At 35.6% G+C, this 19,909-nt stretch overlaps 1 protein-coding gene across 3 annotated transcripts in view; it reads right to left on the bottom strand.

Moving 5' to 3' along the window:
* LOC121388868 (hydrocephalus-inducing protein-like) overlaps positions 1–19,909 on the bottom strand; it is a 237,898-nt gene that overhangs the window by 63,006 nt on the left and 154,983 nt on the right. For all 3 annotated transcript variants that reach the window (XM_041520391.1, XM_041520392.1, XM_041520390.1), the window contains exons 51-58: positions 14,380–14,712; positions 12,038–12,239; positions 10,842–10,941; positions 9,198–9,297; positions 8,468–8,719; positions 6,854–7,003; positions 4,679–4,744; positions 1,510–1,648 (exon numbers count right to left, since the gene is read on the bottom strand). In XM_041520391.1, the coding sequence (XP_041376325.1) occupies positions 1,510–1,648; positions 4,679–4,744; positions 6,854–7,003; positions 8,468–8,719; positions 9,198–9,297; positions 10,842–10,941; positions 12,038–12,239; positions 14,380–14,712 (1,342 nt within the window). The remainder of the gene's footprint in view (positions 1–1,509; positions 1,649–4,678; positions 4,745–6,853; positions 7,004–8,467; positions 8,720–9,197; positions 9,298–10,841; positions 10,942–12,037; positions 12,240–14,379; positions 14,713–19,909) is intronic.

Below are 19,909 nucleotides of genomic sequence, written 5' to 3' on the forward strand. Positions count from 1 at the left end.
CACACTGTATGACACTGTGTAGAGGGTCATACAAAAGTGTGCACATTGGGGTTTTTTTGTTCATACTTGCAGGAATCAAAACATAATTGCAGTCAAATCTTATAATTAAATTTATATGCATAATTTAATAGTAAATGTCTCAATTTGTTTTGTTTAGTTTTAAATATGCCCATAGTATTGTTTGTGTAAACTTCAGTTATACGTATATCACGTAAGAATGCAAACGTTCATTCACTATCATTTGAATCAGGTGATTGCCAAATGACATCATTTGGTAAATGACGTAATTTTGGTAGGCAACAACATTTCCACTAGTTTTAGCTGTGTGCATTTTGAGAATTTTTAACATCTTGTTAAGTTATGTTGGAAGGATTTGTTCGATTTACATTTAGTTTATATTTCATGAATGTGAATGAAGGGAACGTGTTAAACATTTACACTGTCAGGGGAACTGTTTAATTTTAGTCAACAGCTGTATAACAACGCTTACAAGTACGTTTTAGGCTTATCTACATTTCTTTGGCCACCAACCAAGTCTCATTATATTAGCGATGATTCAATGCATATGTCTACTATGCTATAGCATGTTGTATTAAGTTATCATGGACTATTACGTGGTACCTGTGACACAATTGTATTGCTTTTTGTATTTTCATGTGTATTTTCTTCAAAATATCTAAAGATGGTTGCCTGAATAATCTGGCTAGTTATAGAAAAGTAGTGGGAGTCGTGTGTGTATATGTGTGTGTGGGGGGGGGGGGGGGGGGGGGGGAGGCATGGGTTTTTTTTCTCAGTTCATTGAGATATGAACACAAAAGAGTTAGTACCTCTCGACCAATCAGATTGCCATAAAGTGTATAGATACCAGGGCCGTAGCTAGCGGGGGGGAGCAAGGGGCAACTGCCCCTCCCCCCGAAAAAAGTTTTAGACTATTAACTACTCAGTTGCCCCCCAAACAAAAAATCCTAGCTACGGCCCTGGATACATGTACAATGAAAATTTAATTATAAATAAATATACACGTTTTGTATCTGTATTTTGATACTAAACGTTATGTGTGTACAGTGTACTAAAAATATTACTGAAATAGTATGTTCATGGAAAATTTGGCCTAAAATACTCAAGTCGAGTCTGACTTAAGTCACACGACCTGAAAATATAGAAATTTATCTAGTCATCATATCTTGCCAATGTATCTAGTGATTGCAGGATAAACAGTTATAACAAACATTCTGAGAGCACTTCTAAAGCTACCGGGCCCAACTAATTTTTGCATCTCCTAACAACGAGGGCCATAACTTTGTCAAAAATGGGTGAATCAATCACCATGAAAGTCAAACCTGATCTGTAACCGTACACAATAAAGCTATACACAATATATGTCAAGGTATTGTGGAAAAAAACGTCTGGAAAACTATAGTCCCCTCCGGCTGGACAGACAGACAGACGGATGAAGATGAAACCTATAGTCCCCTCCAATTGGACCGGTAGGGGACTAGTATTGCTAACCTCTTTAAAACGTCCACTGTGCCACTCGGTAATACACTCCACAGTGATGGTTGTCTGATTGTTCGGGTAGATGATACCAAACGCCGGGGAGACGACAAAAATGCCAAATGCAGTCCGATAATGGGTACCATAATCTGGTCTTTTGAATGAAAATTAACATCATTTAACACAAATTATACTCTGTAATTATACCCAGTCTCCACTAAAACAGTTTTTGTCAATAATTGACATAATAATAAACGGTAAAGTGTGTTGGAAATAACAAAAATGTTCAATATGTGTAATTTTACAAAAACATTTGTCAAGATATAATTAAAACAAAAACACTAACAGGGGTCGAAATTGGCTAAACTTCTTGTCAGAAATTTAATCCGGCAAGCTACAAATTCTGACAGCCCAAATCAAAACCTGCAGGACATAACCTGACAGACTAATGTGTCAATATCAATGTAAAATAATTGTCTGACTGTTGGAACGACCATACAATAAAATATTTCGGCCCATGATGATGTAAACTGATTTTCATCGATTATGTCTTTCATATTAAACTGACAAGTAAATATTTTGTAAATATCTATTTAATGATACTCTACCTAATTTAGCATTTACTTGTTTGGGCTGTCATTGATGTACAAAGTGGTGTTTACTCTTGACATTCAAAGACAGATGTGAGTAAACAGGCGATTTGTGCTCTTTATTGGAACAGACTATAACAAATTTTGATCGACATGTGTCAGTTTCATTTACCCTTAAAAAAGCTTTTAATTTAAAACTGCAAGTTGACTGAGAATTTTGAATTGAAGCATAAATTATTAATTATGATCAGCATATTTAGTGAATATAAATTAAATATAAGTACATTAGAAATTTACACAATCTTGCAACCAGTTAAAGGTGATATATCATAGTTATATGTGAGCATCTGTTTGTGATAAAGATTCTCCAATAAAAATTTATTTTCTACTAGTAGACAAAATTATATTGTTAGAATCATTTATGGGCATATAGTTGAACGTGTAGTCTTTAAATTTTAAAGCAAAATTTAATAAATAAAAAAAATGCAATAGCTGTAATTATTCATTCTGGAGATAGCACCTTTAATACACGTACATAGCACCTTTAATACCGGTATAATAGATCACACACTCAGAAAGGTTTTTGACAGTTTTGCTCAAAAGTTACTTAGAAATGTCTTCAAATAATTTGTTTCGGAGAGGGACTGGGGTAAACCGTCATAAGAGACGGTCCCTTACATATTGCAACAGCAAATGAAATTAACACATGTCGATTATATTTTTTAGTCTGTTGCAATAAAGAGCACAAATCACCTGTTTACACCACCTTGTACATCAATGAGAACCAAAACAAGTAAATGCTAAATTAGGTAGAGTATCATTAAATATATATTTACAAAATATTTATTTGTCAGTTTAATATGAAAGACATAATCAACAAAAATCAGTTTTATTCTATTTCCGACACTACTTTAAACTCTATATTTGAGTATTCATTTATAGATGTACAGTCACACCTCGTTACAATGACAGGGAAAATTTTGTTTTAAATTTGTTTATTAGCGACAGTCGCTATTTATATGTTCTTTTATAGTACCAAGTTTCAGAATTATCAGATAAAAACTCTACAAGAAGATAGACTTTCAAATTGTGAATGTTAAATTTTTATTTGTCTTTTAAATTTAAAACTTTAGGAGAAGATCGACTTGGAAAACTTTAAATATTAAATTTTTATTTAACTGTTTTTAATTTAATAAAAAAAAATTAAAATTCACTATTTCCAAAATATATCTCTATTAGTATATATGAAGACTGCCTGTGGTCACCTTTTAAACAATGATAGCAGTTCCCCAGTGATTAGGACACCTAAGTGTTATGAAATAATCACGCCTCTTCGAAGGCTAATAAACAATGAACCACACCTGTTGTAATGGGTGTAGGTAGCAAGATAAATTGGATTATTATTTGTATGTGTTCATACCTGCATTGTATCATACCAATCTGTTGTTTTTTCAAAACTAGTACCTGCATAAATACGAATGACGTTTCTCTTTTGCCTTGTCCTACTATTTGCAATGGTGGAGTGACCATATAAAAAGCCAGCACTCTGTCTAATCCGGCATATTTCATCAGTTTCAAGTGAATCCGGTTTAGACATAGGATACACTTATCACTGTAAAAAGCCTGACCAATATTTTCCTATCTTTTTCTTATTCTAGAAACCTTTGCTGGAGGGTTCAAATATAATGAATACAGTTCTACATGTTTTCAGATATGGTAGTACCCGGGACCTTTTAAAAAGAAATTTTACTAAAAATTATCTTTATTTAATTAGTAAATTAACATTTATTTGATAATACTGCTGTGCAAACATACCTGACAAAGCGATCCTCCAAAATCCCCCACAAAAACGAGACAAACAGAGATAATTTAATCATGAACTTTTACAAAAAAAGTAAATACGATTTCTATAGTTTCACTGAAAATATTACTTGTCACCAGATATCACTTTTATGGTTTCTGTAGATCTATATATTGCACTGCTATGTATATAATAAATTGTTTTATTAGTATTAAACACAAATTAATGATGTCAGATTCTGGAAAATTAATAAAAAGCCCTAACAAAAGGATATCAATTATTGGATACTTGCTTTAGGGTGTATACTACCAAATCAAATCCTATAGATGACAATAGTAACATCTGTGGCTAAAACTTATCAATCGACATAAACACCACAGAAATAAATACTACCACCTCTCACCCTTAAAATGAATCGGAAAAAAAATTGGGAGTCAAGCTGCTCATTTCAGAGATAATGGGTAGCGTCTACAACTATCCTAGTTCTGCAAAAAAAATTTAGCACTTTTTTCACAAGGCTACTTGACACAGTGGTACTAGATGAAAACAAATTGCATACATTTTTTACCCAGATGAAACTAAATTTTTGTACAACCAACATTTATCACCAATCACTGGTGTTAACTTCTCTATCAAAAGTTTGGTGCACCTCAAATTTCGACCTAGCTGGAAGTTATTTAGTTTAGTACTACCTATACTGGTAACATACATTTTTCAAAACATATCCAACTATGTGTTTGTATGACAACCAGGATCTGGTACTACCTTATATACAGAGAAAAAAGCACTATACCTGATGTTACTGGGTCGGCCGACAATCCCTTGTTGGCTTGAATGGGATGAACTTGACTGTTGTGCACTGCCCACAAAAGAGAATTAATAAACATCATCATAAGCTGGTGCAAATTTTCAAATTCGGGCAAAAACAATAGACATATTTGGGCAAAATTAGCTGGCTTGAAACCTTTTCACCATGTATTTCCATCAATCTAGTTGTAATTCATGCAAAAATGCATTGTTTTGCAACCCTATATAGCTGTTTGAAGAACAATGTTTATTTGTCCTGGGCAGAAAGCCCGGCCGAGGCCAGCTCTTGTGCCCAGGACAGGTGTGCACTACAACAGCTTGCTCTTAATGTGCACGTAAAGCCCTATGACCTGACCTGACCTAATGTTTATTCATATTGCCTTTACTACCAAATAGCTATATAGGAAGAACAATGTTTATTCATATTGGCTTTACTACCAGATTCTGGCATTTTCAGTTAATTTGGGCAAAAATCAGCCTGCCTCCACATGCCTATGATCATTATTATTATTACTATTTAAATTAAAGTTAAGGTTCAATCATGCTGTACTAGCATGCTGTACTCCGCTATCTGTCACAATGCACATTTGCACCAATCTACACAGTCCTTGGCTTTTGAAAAAACATGGCGAGTGAAAAGTTGCACACCTCAAAATGCTCAGGCAATTGAAAAATCGCACTCATCAAAATGCTAAGGTGAGTGAAAACCAAGCATTATTAATTTATGAAGTAATTTATACATGTAAATGTAGAGACATATGTTGCAAAAATGAACCTATAAACCAATAATGTTTTCTTCTAATTTTATGTTGTTTGGTTCATTAGTGTAGTCTGACTACTTTTCCCTTTCAGGAATGGAGTTATTAAAAAATTTCAGAGCAGTGCTATAGAAATATAATTATGACATATACTGATGCAGACAATTTGATTTTTTAATTACAATATGTACTATTCAAATAATTTGATGCACACAATTACAGATACCTTTTCAGTGTTAGATGGTTTGATGAACATGCAGCTAAACATGTACTGGAATCAACTCGTCTTGAATTTTATTATGTACAACGAACATGATTAGGATAGTTGGGATTCGAAAAACCTACTGGTTCTGAGGTGGTTCAATTAGAACTAGGCCTCAAGCATCTCAGGTGTGCCCTACTGACTGAATCAGATCCCTCATATTATTATTGGGTTTTTTAAATAACTTATTAAACGTAGGCCTACAATTAGTTCAATTGACAGTGTTGGTTGCAGCATTGAAATTCATGTGGCACTTTTAATTCAACAATTATACAACCAGTCTCCGTCCCTCAACATTTTGTAACACGTCGTTTGACCTACCACTACCAGTTACAAATGGCTCTTACATCTATGTCAAGTCAGCGTTACGTTATTGATCTAGAATGGTCCCAGTATTGTTGATAAAAAAATATACAAACTCCGACAAAATTACAAAGGATTTTATTGCTAATGTGGGATGTCATAATAAAGATAAAAAAACCCATAATTTTAGACTCCATCATAAATGTGAAACAAATTGTCAAGTAGAGTGTGTGCGTGCAACAAGAGTTCCAAAGGTAAAAATAATCTGACCCCAATAGCTATGATTGGTCAATATGCCACAGAGTACTGCGCATCAAAACATGTTCCAGTCACATGGTCTGTGACTTTCTAACAAACATATTGAAACAAAAAAAAATTAAATAGTCGGCTATAATCATTATTGTTACTATATTTTGTACATATACACATATATAAATAACAGATCTACATTCATTAACCTCTGGCTGAAATACAAATATGTAAATGAGATGTAGGCCTATTCCTACATATCTATCATCATTTCTTTCCTTCTTTTTATTATTCCAACTGCTTTTGAATTGTCTTTGTCTAAATTTCATTTCTCTTTTAAAGAAAGTAGAAAGTTACAAGCTTGCCATTTTGGGGACCTCACGTAGGCTTTGCAGGTTAACAGTTATAAACTAATCAAGACAATTTTATTGACTTCGTTTATTTCTGTAACGAGTTCATTTCCTTTTTTTTCATAACTGTATTAACAGCTATATATATACAGATCGAAATGGATGTACCACTGTTTAGATTGTTTTCTTTCCAATCGCAATGGTACAGAATATACAAATATATAGTATAATTAACATACCTTGATGATGTGGGCTGTGGGTTTTCCTCCTTCATAAGAGTGTATTTAAACTCAAATTCACCCTGGTTTTCAATTGTAAAGTGCCGAAATGTCCTAGTGCTGGGTAACAACGAGCCAAAGTGGATCTCACTTGAAGGTTCAACTTTGAATCTGAAAACAGCAACAAAGGTCAAATTAACACTTAAATCTTTCTCATTATCTTAAAATTAAAGAACGTTCCAATTTCTCCCACAAGTTCAATCTGTTTTGACACTTTCTGTCACTTTTCTCCGATTCTGTCTTCTGAGCTGTCCACACCGTCTCCTACCTGTCTCAACTTCCTTCACAGGTGCAGTCTCTGTGTATTTCCCTGCACCCACCTGGCATATTCATCCTCTGCTGCTAATAAAGCTGGTCTGACCCATGGCATTATAGCAACCTCTGGTAGTAGGGAAGTATAGTCGGTGATTACAAGTGCCTCTTAACAATGCCAGAACACTCTCCGAAGTGGTCAGATTAAGCCCACAGAAAAAAGCTGAATGGGGAATGGCAGGTGTGTGGCACAGATAGCTACAAGAAACAAGCACCTGTCACAGTTATGGAGACAAGGACTAGGATGTAGAGGTGGACAGTACTAGTTGAAAGATAGGAGTTGCCAGATCATGAAGAAATAAGATGGAAGTTAAAGGAGACAAAAGAAAAGGGGGCAGTGGGATCAAAAAATAATATAATTATAATAATTTTTGGGGTTTTTTTGTTCATTTTTAACCTACATTTAACAAACCTCAATTTGTAAAACAACTGCTAACATAACACTATCTTGATGTGTGAACTACTATAAGTGACATCTTAGTAAGTCCTAAAGGCCTGTTTATTCTAACATAGAAATTGCCATGAAATGCCTGCAATAGTCAATGGGGTGTTCAACCATTAGCATCATCTTAGTTGAACTTACTTGCTCAAATTGTAAAACAGCTAACGTTAACACTATCTTGATGTGTGTACTATTTTAGAAAACATCTTAGTAAGTCCTAAAGGCCTGCTTATTCTAACATAGAAATTGCCATGAAATGGCTGCAATAGTCAATGGGGTGTTCAACCATTAGCATCATCTTAGTTGAACTTACTTGCTCAAATTGTAAAACAGCTAACGTTAACACTATCTTGATGTGTGTACTATTTTAGAAAACATCTTAGTAAGTCCTAAAGGCCTGCTTATTCTAACATAGAAATTGCCATGAAATGCCTGCAATAGTCAATGGGGTGTTCAACCATTAGCATCATCTTAGTTGAACTTACTTGCTCAAATTGTAAAACAGCTAACGTTAACACTATCTTGATGTGTGTACTATTTTAGAAAACATCTTAGTAAGTCCTAAAGGCCTGCTTATTCTAACATAGAAATTGCCATGAAATGCCTGCAATAGTCAATGGGGTGTTCAACCATTAGCATCATCTTAGTTGAACTTACTTGCTCAAATTGTAAAACAGCTAACGTTAACACTATCTTGATGTGTGTACTATTTTAGAAAACATCTTAGTAAGTCCTAAAGGGCTGCTTATTCTAACATCAAAATGCCTGCAATAGTGTATGGTGGCGTTCAACCATCAGCATCAACTATAAGTTATACTTACTTGCTGAAAACGGAATTGACCGAAACTTTGATAGGGATGTCGGCGATGAATTCGCCGTCCTTGCCCGTGGTACAGTCAACCACCTGGCAGTGCAGGATGGGCTGCTCCTTCATGTACAGCTCTTTAGTCGACCGAAACGTCACATACAGGGGCATGGAGCGATCCACAGCAGTCAGCATGCCTTTTTGGGGAATCACAGTAAACAGACTGGCCACATCGGGCATTGACGGGTCAACATTCTCAAATGAAAAACTGACACAAAGAACAATGGATGAGTTAGTAAGTGTGTGAATGGATATTGGGTGGGTGGTTGGTTCATCAACTGAATGGGTGGGTGGGTGGGTGAGTGAGTAGATGAGTGAATGATTTTTTGGGGGTGCGAATGTGGGCAAGTGATTATGAATGAACAAGTTATGAATGAATGAATGAATGAATGAATGAATGAATGAATGAACAGAATAGAAGTCAGGTTCAAACATATAAAAAAGACTGATTTTAACAAGAAATTGCAAACATATGATGATGATGATGATGATGATGATGATGATGATGATGAAGATGACAGGCAGAACATGATAGTTGAGAAAAAAATAAACAAAGTTTGCAAAAAGCCTCTAAAGGATTTGAACCACTGTCATACAACAAACATTTCAATTAGAAAGATACAAACTTTTAAAAACCATAATCTTTCCTATTTCTGCAAAATGTGTAAAATTTAAAACAGGCTCACCTGAAACCAATTGGGTATTTGCCTCTGTTTCTGAGAGTACACGTTTGTTTCTGCTCATCAAATACTAGCAATGTTCCAAAATCCAATCCACAATTTGTACCTAAAATAAACCAAGTAGAACACCATTTTTTGTTTGTATGAGGCACTCATATTGTGCGGCATCATCTCTACACTTGAAACCATATTCATTCAACGCTATTAACACTTAGAGTCTAGAGTACTGTATATTGCCGTGTATTAGCCAACTTTTGAAGTCTAGAAATACTTTCCAAAAGAAGAGAGTCTGCTTATACATGGAGGCAACAAATTGATTCATAAAATCCTGATCGAAAACACTCCCGACAATGATAACTTATTTAACAATAATTTGTGCACAGTATAAATAAAACACCCCATCATGCAATATTATGTACTTTTTTGTTCTTGAATGCATTGTAAGTTTGATGAATAAAACAAAAATTTCTTGTTTTATTGTTATTTCAATGGTAAAAATATGTTCTCTCCAACCGTCCGCCATCTTTTTCACAGGACCAGTCTTTCATATAGCAAATTTAAGGTACAAAATGGTGTTTTTTCTTCCAAAAAGTTTTATATTTCTAATATTATGGGTTTGTTTTTGGGAGGGTGCATTAAACTGTAATGTAATGCCATAAATAAATTAAGCTCATCATTAACATTAATGGCTGAAAAAAACATAAGATGAATTCCAAGACCATAATTACTCCCACAATTGTCACATGACCATACCATAACATAACACGGACCACAGAATCGTTTGTTTCTGTGTGTGGGGAAAACAGGGATTAAACATGCCTTAATGAGTTTATTATTTGCTGTCTAGGGAATAATTTAATTACTTTTGTGCATTGATATGTTGTTAAAGCTTGAATTGTTTATTTTCCTGTTATGATGTATCTGTGCTTATTTTTGCATAGCATGGAAGATGTAACGATTACGATTACCATGTCTGTAATAATTAAATAGAAAACAAATATAATGAAAAATGAAAAGTACAAGTCTATTTGTTGACAGTATTATTGAAATCAATACAATGTACAACTGGACAACAGATGACTTATACACGAAGCCGATGATTTTTTTTTGATATTTAGGGTCAAAGTAAGAAGTTGGCTTATCCAAGGAGTCGGCTAATACACAGTAATATATGGTACAATTTGTGTGGTGTTTCCATGGCGTTAAAGTTTCAAACTCCATTAGAGTCTTGAGTCTACTCTAAAAGTTTTCTAAGATCAAGGTTTATAATATGAATCAACCTTCAAAATAACATGACAGGGAAATACATTAACTCTTAACTTCTTTGTTTTTATATCCATTTATTGATTTTTATTTCAAAAAGTTTGTTTTAAAATTACCTATTACCATCAGACATGATAAAGAGACCGTATTATGCAAAGTTAAAGAGTCTTATATATTTTTTTATGAGTACCAGGCACCCAGACTCACCTAAAACCTGCACACTGAATGCTTACAGCTAATCAAGACTCATGCATGCTGTCCTGGGCACACGTGTTATCTCGCCCAAGGCAGAGATTACTGTTACATGTTAGCAGTATGATGTGGATATATGCTGGAGAGTAATAGGCCCTCCTCTTTCAACCCCTCCTAGCAATGAAACTTGCTCACCTTTTCCAAAATGTATATCAAGACAGATATCATATGCCTCTGCAAAAATTCCAATCTGTTCTTGCTGTATAATTCCCAAGATATTGTCAGCATCAAAAAACTGGAATGAAGAATAGAACAAATCAGGAAAAATTTATCCAAGGGAAATATGAAATGCTAAACTGTCAAATATGAATCTTATAAATTACTATTTATTAGTGGGATACCAGACATAAGGTTGGTAGGTACAGGGTTCGCAGCTGGGTACCGACTCCCACCCAGAGCGTGTTTTAACGACTCAGTGGGTAGGTGTAAGGCCACTACACCCTCTTCTCCCTCACTAACCACTAACAATTAACAACTAACCCACTGTCCTGGACAGACAGCCCAGATAGCTGAGGTGTGTGCTCAGGACAGCATGTTAGAACCTTAATTGGATATAAGCACGGAAATAATTTTGAGAGAATTAGCGGGATATATATTTAGACTATCCTTAAATAAGTTATTTACTAAAGCTATAAATGATTTGGGTTTTATTGTGTGCACGATACTAAACAAAAAGGGATTGACATAAAGAGATTTGCTGTCCTCTGTAGATTCTGATTACTGCTGAAAACATTAATATTCATGTATTTGAAATATACAATGAATGGTTTACAATGAACTGTCTACTATGTCAGAACATTTCATGCTTTGGCATAGCCAGGATTTATATACTGAGGTGGATGGCACTCACATTTGGTGTGTGTGTGTGTGTGGGGGGGGGGGGGGGGGCACAACTACACTGTCTCAGAGTTGTGTTATAGAGCAACAGAAAAATATAAATAGTGGTGAGGAAAAGTGTGGTGTTATGTGAAAAATCATTCAAATCAAATCGATAAAATGTGAATTGTTATCATGAAATGTAAAGGTAATTTTAATCCTCATTTTAAACTGAATTTAAAGCGTGGATCATGACTGAAACCACCAACAAAGAAATTGGGCCTTATAATGCTCACAAACTCTAACTTAAAGTTTGTTTTAAAGTTTATTTTGTTGAACGACATCACTAGAGCACATTGATGCACTTTCCTACAGACAGGAAAGCACATATACTATGGCCTTTGACCAGTTATGGTGCACTAGTTGTAATGAGAAAAAACCAATCAGTTGGCAAGCACCTCAAGTGAGTACTCAACCGACTGACATAAATCCCGGCCGCAAACTGCGTAACTTACCAGAAGCTTGAGGAATTTCTTTGACAGGATTGTTGCTCTTGTGGGATGGAAGTAAGCGGTGAGTGTGAATTCAGAGAGCGGCTGAACAACGCCATGGTGCTGTGCGACAGAGAAGTCCTCTCCGATGATGTCAAGACCGTCCAACTTCCAGCGGACAGGCAGACCGGTCTTGTTCCGCATCTTTACCGAACGGCTTTCTTTTCTGCAACAGTGGTGAGAAAATACGATCATCCATAAAAAGGTAGGTCTAAGTGGAGTCACATATGTAACATACGGTAATTTAATTACTTATACAGTGAAATCCCTGTAAATCAGACACCTACGGGAGACCAAGTAAAAATCTGGTTTTAAGGGGTATCTGGTTTAAACAGGTTAGGTTATGTACTGATATATTATATTAAAAAGGATAGTGAAAAACATCCAGTTTTGAGGTAATTCCTGTTTACAGAGTGTCTGGTTTTGACGGGTTTCACTGTAGTTAGTGAGTGACTATTTCCACCTAATGTGTAGCATTGTTCTTTACATGTTTAACATGACCTTTTACTTCACAGAATAGCATAACCTTTATCTATAAAGAGGCGTTACAATAACAAATAAATCATGCATATTGATACACTTTTCGTTACTCAGGATTCACACGTTTGATTGTTATCAATCACAATTGACTCACAGGTATTGTACAAAAAAAATCATACAAAGATCCCTAATAGTGTATGTAGAACTTTAACTATATTAGTCGAACCTGTCTATAATGGCCATTCAACAGACCTGGCAAAAATGGCCATTATTAACAGGTGTCTGTTATATACAGGTAAACGAAAACACATAATATAAAATAGTTTACTGTAAAAAAAACAATTATCAACAGTCGTCACAAAAATATAAAATGAGAGAAAACATTTACATGTTATTCAAACCATGTAAATTTAATATGTTCTGTTGAAACTCACTCTATTATACAGCTTTTGAAAAAGTAATTTATCTTTGATTGATTTCTACTGCATTCTATTACCTATTAAATTAATGCTGGCTGCTGGTAAGAAATCATTATACATTAGCAAAAGGGCCAGCTGTTTGCCAGTGTGTAATGGCTGAACAAACATCGATGTGACATACTGTCGGAACTGTTTGTCTGACTAGCAGCAATCACACACATGGAATACACATATACATGTCAGTATTGATGAGTTGGATATATATTATGTAAATTCAATGTAAGCCTTTCTTCAACCAATAACAAGTCGCTTTGCAAATTAAATGACTAACCTTATGCAGATATAAGATGCAAATATGATTAATGATACAAATATGATTAATGATGCACTGGAGCATGTACGGTACCTGTTTTGCTAGAACTAAAGTAAAACAATAACTATATTGTGACTGGGACACATCAGTACATGTCTATATCTTGTGACCGTTATGACAAGTTCAACTGTCCATTTTGAACAAAATATAGTGGTCATTGTAATTTTGTGGCCATAATAGCAGGTTCAACCATTCATTTTGGTCTAAAAATAGTCGCTGCTGGCCACACTGAACAGGTGGCTGTTATATACAGGTAAAATAAAGAAGGAACTTCATTGGGTGGAATTTATGATGGCAGTTATGGACAGGTGGCCGCTATGGACAGGTGGCCATTAGATCAGTCTCCACTGTACAATGTTTATCTACGTAGTATGACCTATGTAGCATAGTTTACCTAAGTAGGACAATGTTTTACGTGTCTAAGACAACTTTCTACCTGGGTATAACATTTTTGCCCACAGCCTAGCACAATATTTTACCTGTGTAGTTCAACTTTTGGCCTTTGTTAGCAAGTTACCATATACGCAAATATGTTTGTGAATAAAATATACCGCGGAAATCGCTAACACGTTGATAGCACCGCAAAGTTAATTACACGTGAACTTATTTCCTATGTGGTATAATAGAATTGGAAATGCCGAAACTCAGTAAAATGTTCAAACTGACCATGGATGTGTATATATACATGTATGTCACGTGGATTTGATCAAAGTGACAGTGTAAGTCTGTTGTTACGTAATCTCTTTCTTTCTCAGTTATTTCTTCGATATTTGCATTTTTTAAGTTTCTGTATCGCATGTGCCTGTTCCATTGATTATCAGACATACATAAAACATTGACGTCTCGCTGACAGCATGGTGAACATGTCCAAGTGTGTGCGTGAAAAGAGTTTAGCAAATGAAATGTCGGTCATTTTTATTTTATTATAGGGGGACACAATCGCGAAAATAATTCCTGGCAAAGCCAGATCGCAAATTATTTTAGCCGCGAAAATATTTGCGTATATGGTATATCAAATATGAAGCCCGTTTTACCTGTGTAGCAGGACCTTTTCAAAGTTGAACAATTTCTTGTCCAGCTCCAGCGAGGGCATGTAGGCATCACATGCAAAATCGAAAGTGACGGGCTCTGGGCTCCCCCACACCTCACACACGAGAGAATCGGTGAATCGACCTTGAGTCTTGGGGTAGGCCCAGACTGTGATCAAGTCCTTCTCACCCGGCGGAATCACAATGTGCGAAGGCTCTACCAAGAACGTTTCACCCGATCGGTCGTTGAGGTAGTAAAATGTGATGTCTGCATCCAGTGGGGAGATGTTCCATAGTTTCAGAGTCTGCATGTTCTCAGGGTAGTTGCCCTCCCTGTACCTGTAAGTAAACAGAAGGACAGCTTTTAGCTCCACGTCTGGGTGGCTACAACTGTATTCATCTGTACAGAACATCCAGTTATACACAGAAATCATTCAGCCATCTCCATAGAACATCCAGTCATCTATGTAGAACACTCAGTCATCTATGTAGAACATTCAGTCATCTATGTAGAACATTCGGTCATTTATATACAGAAGGGGCAGGATGTAGCCCAGTGGTAAAGCACTCGCTTGATGCGCAGTCAGCTTGGGATCGATCCCTGTCAGTGGGCCCAATGGGCTATTTCTCGTCCCAACCAGTGCACCATAACTGGTATACCAAAGGCCATGGAATATGCTTTCCTGTCTACGGGATGGTGCATATAAAAGATCCCTTGCTATTAATGAAAAAATTTAGTGGGTTTTCTCTCTAAGACTATATGTTAAAATTACCAAATGTTTGATATCCAATTGCCGTTGAGTATTCAATCAATGTGCTCTAGTGATGTCATTAAACAAACCAAACTTCTTTTTTTCTTAGAACATCCATGCATCAATACAGAACCTCCAGTCATCTACACAGAAGATGCAGTCATCTATACAGAACATCCAGTCATCTATACTGAACATCCAGTCATCTATACAGAACATTCAGTCATCTATACAGAACATCCGGTCATCTACTATGTAGACCATCCAGTCATCTATACAGAACATCCAGTCATCTATATAGAACATCCAGTCATCTACTATGTAGAGCATCCAGTCATCTATATAGAACATCCAGTCATTTACTATGTAAAACATCCAGGCATCTATACAGAAAATCCAGTCATCTACTATGTAGAACATCCAGTCATCTACTATGTAGAACATCCTGTCATCTACTATGTAGAACATCCAGTCATCTACTATGTAGAACATCTAGTCATCTACTATGTAGAACATCCAGTATAGTCCTGGCTCTGGGGGATAGTTCACATACATTTTTCTTTTAGAGAGTTAACTTAAATGTTCTTGTTGTATATGCCAAGCCCTTCAGTAAAAGTTTGGGTAACACTTCCAGTTTAAGTATGTTTTCTCAGCATAGCACATTTATGGTTTTTGGTTGGCCGCCAAAAGGCTAAAATGACGATACTGCAATTTCATGCAATGAATAATTATTTGACACCCATAGATGATTTATTTTTATTTATTTCAATTGTTTGGATGTTACTGACTATAGGCCTATTTTAGCATTATTCATTGCCCTAAACCTGGGTTGGGGGTCAAAATTACCTTATTTTAAATATTTTTACTCAGAAATCACTTTTGATTTCAAAGTACTTTTGATTTCAAAGTAGCTCAGTGTCTAATTTCTTCTCAGTTAACCAATACTGTAATATGGTTCATACAGACCTGGTGAACAGAAATTCCAGTACTTTTCAAGTATATTTTTCAGTTTTTCAAGTAGTCTTTGGCACAATGTTACAAGCAGTTTAACACACACACATCACTAGTTAACTACAGCTGACCGTTTTTCAGCACACGACTGGTTACCTGTCTCACTCATAAACCGGTTCAACTATTAGTAATGCACTGTTTCCAGTAGACAGCAGCCCAGTCTACTTTAATCTTCACACTGTGGTGCATATAGCAAGCACAACAAGGACTTGTATGCCAGTCTATCTATATCGGCAGCAACACATATCACTTCCGGGTTTTGATTACGACAAATACTCGAGAAATACGTCAGCAAATACTTATTATTTTTTCCAGATTTTAATCAGTAAGAGAGATATTCTGCTTGTAAAAAACACCTCAAGTACATTTCGGCAATTTTCAAGTAGTTTTTAATGAAATTCCAGTACTTTTCCAGGACCTTTTCTGAATTTGAAAAATTCCAGTACTTTTCAAGTACTACGTCAAAATTCAAGGACTTTTCCAGGCCCGTGCGAACCCTGTGTAAGCAGAGTTCCACAAATTGGCCAAAAGTTTCTTTATTAAGTGCTCAGAGCAATAGTTTTCAATTTGATACCTCGCATTGCTATGTGATAATCATAGGGCCCATTGTATCCCTACCCTCTAAAATAAACACTTTTAGGGCATTTTGTTACACTTCTTGTGACACTTACTTTAGGAGATACGGTCATTTGACGAAATGCCCTAAAAGTGTTTATTTTAGGAGGCAGGGATATAATGGGCCCCATGTGTATCATCCAGCAACCAGAGGTATCAAATGGAAAACTGTATTGCTCTGAGCACTTAATGAAGAAACATTTGGCCAATTTGTGGAACTCTGTTTACAGTATTGGTTAACTGAGAGGCCATTAGACTTTGAGCTACTTTCAAATTGAAAGTGATTTCCGAGTAAAAATATGTAAAATAAGGTCATTTTGTACCCCAACCCAGGTTTAGGGCAATGAATAATGCTAAAATATAGTCAATAACACCCAAACAATTGAAATAAATCAAAATGAATCAACTATGGGTGTCAATTAATTATTTATTGCATGAAACTCCAATATATCCATTTGAGCCTTTTAGCGGCTAACCAAAAATCATAAATGTGCTCTGCTGAGAAAAGGTACTTAACATGGAAGTGTTACCCAACGTTTTCTGAAGACCTTTGTACTGGCCTCGGTGGCATCGTGGTTAGGCCATCGGTCTACAGGCTGGTAGGTACTGGGTTCAGATCCCAGTCGAGGCATGGGATTTTTAATCCAGATACCAACTCCAAACCCTGAGTGAGTGATCCGCAAGGCTCAATGGGTAGGTGTAAACCACTTGCACCGACCAGTGATCCCTAACTGGTTCAACAAAGGCCATGGTTTGTGCTATCCTGCCTGTGGGAAGCGCAAATAAAAGATCCCTTGCTGCTAATCGGAAAGAGTAGCCCATGTAGTGGCGACAGTGGGTTTCCTCTCAAAATCTGTGTGGTCCTTAACCATATGTCTGACGCCATATAACCGTAAATAAAATGTGTTGAGTACATCGTTAAATAAAACATTTCTTTAAGACCTTTGCATACTGAACAAAGAAAATTTGAGTTAACTCTCTAAAAGACTCATGTACGCAAACTACCCCCAGAGCCTATACTAGTAATCTATACAGAACATCCAGTCATCTATAAACAGAACTATATACAGAACATCCAGTCATCTATACAGAACATCCAGTCATCTATATACAGAACATCCAGTCATCTATCTACAGAACATCCAGTCATCTGTACAAAACATCCAATCATTTATACAGAACATCCAGTCATTTATATACAGAACATCCAGTCATCTATACAGAACATCTAGTCATCTACTATGTAGAACATCCAGTCATGTATACAGAACATCCACTCAGCTATATACAGAACATCCAGTCATCTATACAGAACATCCAGTCATCTATATACAGAACATCCAGTCATCTACTATGTAGAACATCCAGTCATCTATACAGAACATCCAGTCATCAACTATGTAGAACATCCAGTCATCTATATACAAAACATCCAGTCATCTATATACAGAACATCCAGTCATCTGTACAAAACATCCAATCATTTATACAGAACATCCAGTCATTTATATACAGAACATCCAGTCATCTATACAGAACATCTAGTCATCTACTATGTAGAACATCCAGTCATGTATACAGAACATCCACTCAGCTATATACAGAACATCCAGTCATCTATACAGAACATCCAGTCATCTATATACAGAACATCCAGTCATCTATACAGAACATCCAGTCATCTATATACAGAACATCCAGTCATTTACTATGTAGAACATCCAGTCATCTATATAGAACATCCAGTCATCAACTATGTAGAACATCCAGTCATCTTTACAGAACATCCAGTCATCTATATATATAGAACATCCAGTCATCTATACAGAACATCTAGTCATCTACTAAGTAGAACATCCAGTCATGTATACAGTAAATCCAGTCAGCTATATACAGAACATCCAGTCATCTATACAGAACATCCGTCATCTACTATGTAGAACATCCAGTCATCTATACAGAACATCCAGTCATCTTTACAGAACATACAGTCATCTATATAGTACATTCAGTCATCTATACAGAACATCCAGTCATTTATACAGAACATCCAGTCATTTATATACAAAACATCCAGTGATCTATACAGAACATCTAGTCATCTACTATGTAGATAATTCAGTCATCTATGTAGAACATCCAGTCATCTATACAGAACATCCAGTCATCTTTACAGAACATTCAGTCATCTATACAGAACATCCAGTCATATTTACAGAACATCAAGTCATCTACACAGAACATCCAGTCATATATACAAACCATCCAGTCATCTATACAGAACATCCAGCCATCTATACAGAACATCCAGTCATCTATAATGGTCATTCCCGCCGAAAATATTTATTAATTTTTGCTTTGAAACAAAGTTTATACCTTCAGCCAAATAATTCCATTTACTAGTAGAAATAAAACATTTCTAGTGGGAAATGTTGAGAGTGTGTCACACACATTAACTAGTGACTTTACTATTTTATGTGTCCACATTTAAATTTACTCATAATTCTTTGCAGTCAACTCACAAGAACAAACAAAGATGGTGGCGATGCTATATATAGTCACACATTATTTTGGAAACCCTTCTTGTCACACAGTACAAGTCTTTTTATTAATTATTATTCTATCTAAAGTTAATTATGGCAAGATTATGTGTCTGGGATATTTTAATTTGTTGTTATTTATTGCAATATATCTTACAGAACATCCAGTCATCAAAATAGAACATTTATTCATCTTAATCAAATATCCAAGTCATCTATGCAGATCATCCAGCCATTTATACATAACATTCATTTATCTACGCAGAACATACTGTCATCTAAACAGAACATACAGTCATCTATCAGAATATTCATTCATCAAATCAGAACATCCAGTCACCTAAACAGAACATCCAGTCATGTATACAGAACATCCAGTCATGTATACAGAACATCCAGTCATCTATACAGAACATCCAGTCATCTATACAGAACATCCAGTCATGTATACAGAATATCCAGTCATGTATACAGAACATCCAGTCATATATACAGAACATCCAGTCATCTATACAGAACATCCAGTCATCTATACAGAACATCCAGTCATGTATACAGAACATCCAGGCATTTTTAAAGACCATGCAGGCATGTATTCAGAACATTCATTCATCCAAA

The sequence above is a fragment of the Gigantopelta aegis genome, chromosome 14 (genome assembly GCF_016097555.1).
Source record: "Gigantopelta aegis isolate Gae_Host chromosome 14, Gae_host_genome, whole genome shotgun sequence".
Lineage (NCBI taxonomy): Eukaryota > Metazoa > Mollusca > Gastropoda > Neomphalida > Peltospiridae > Gigantopelta > Gigantopelta aegis.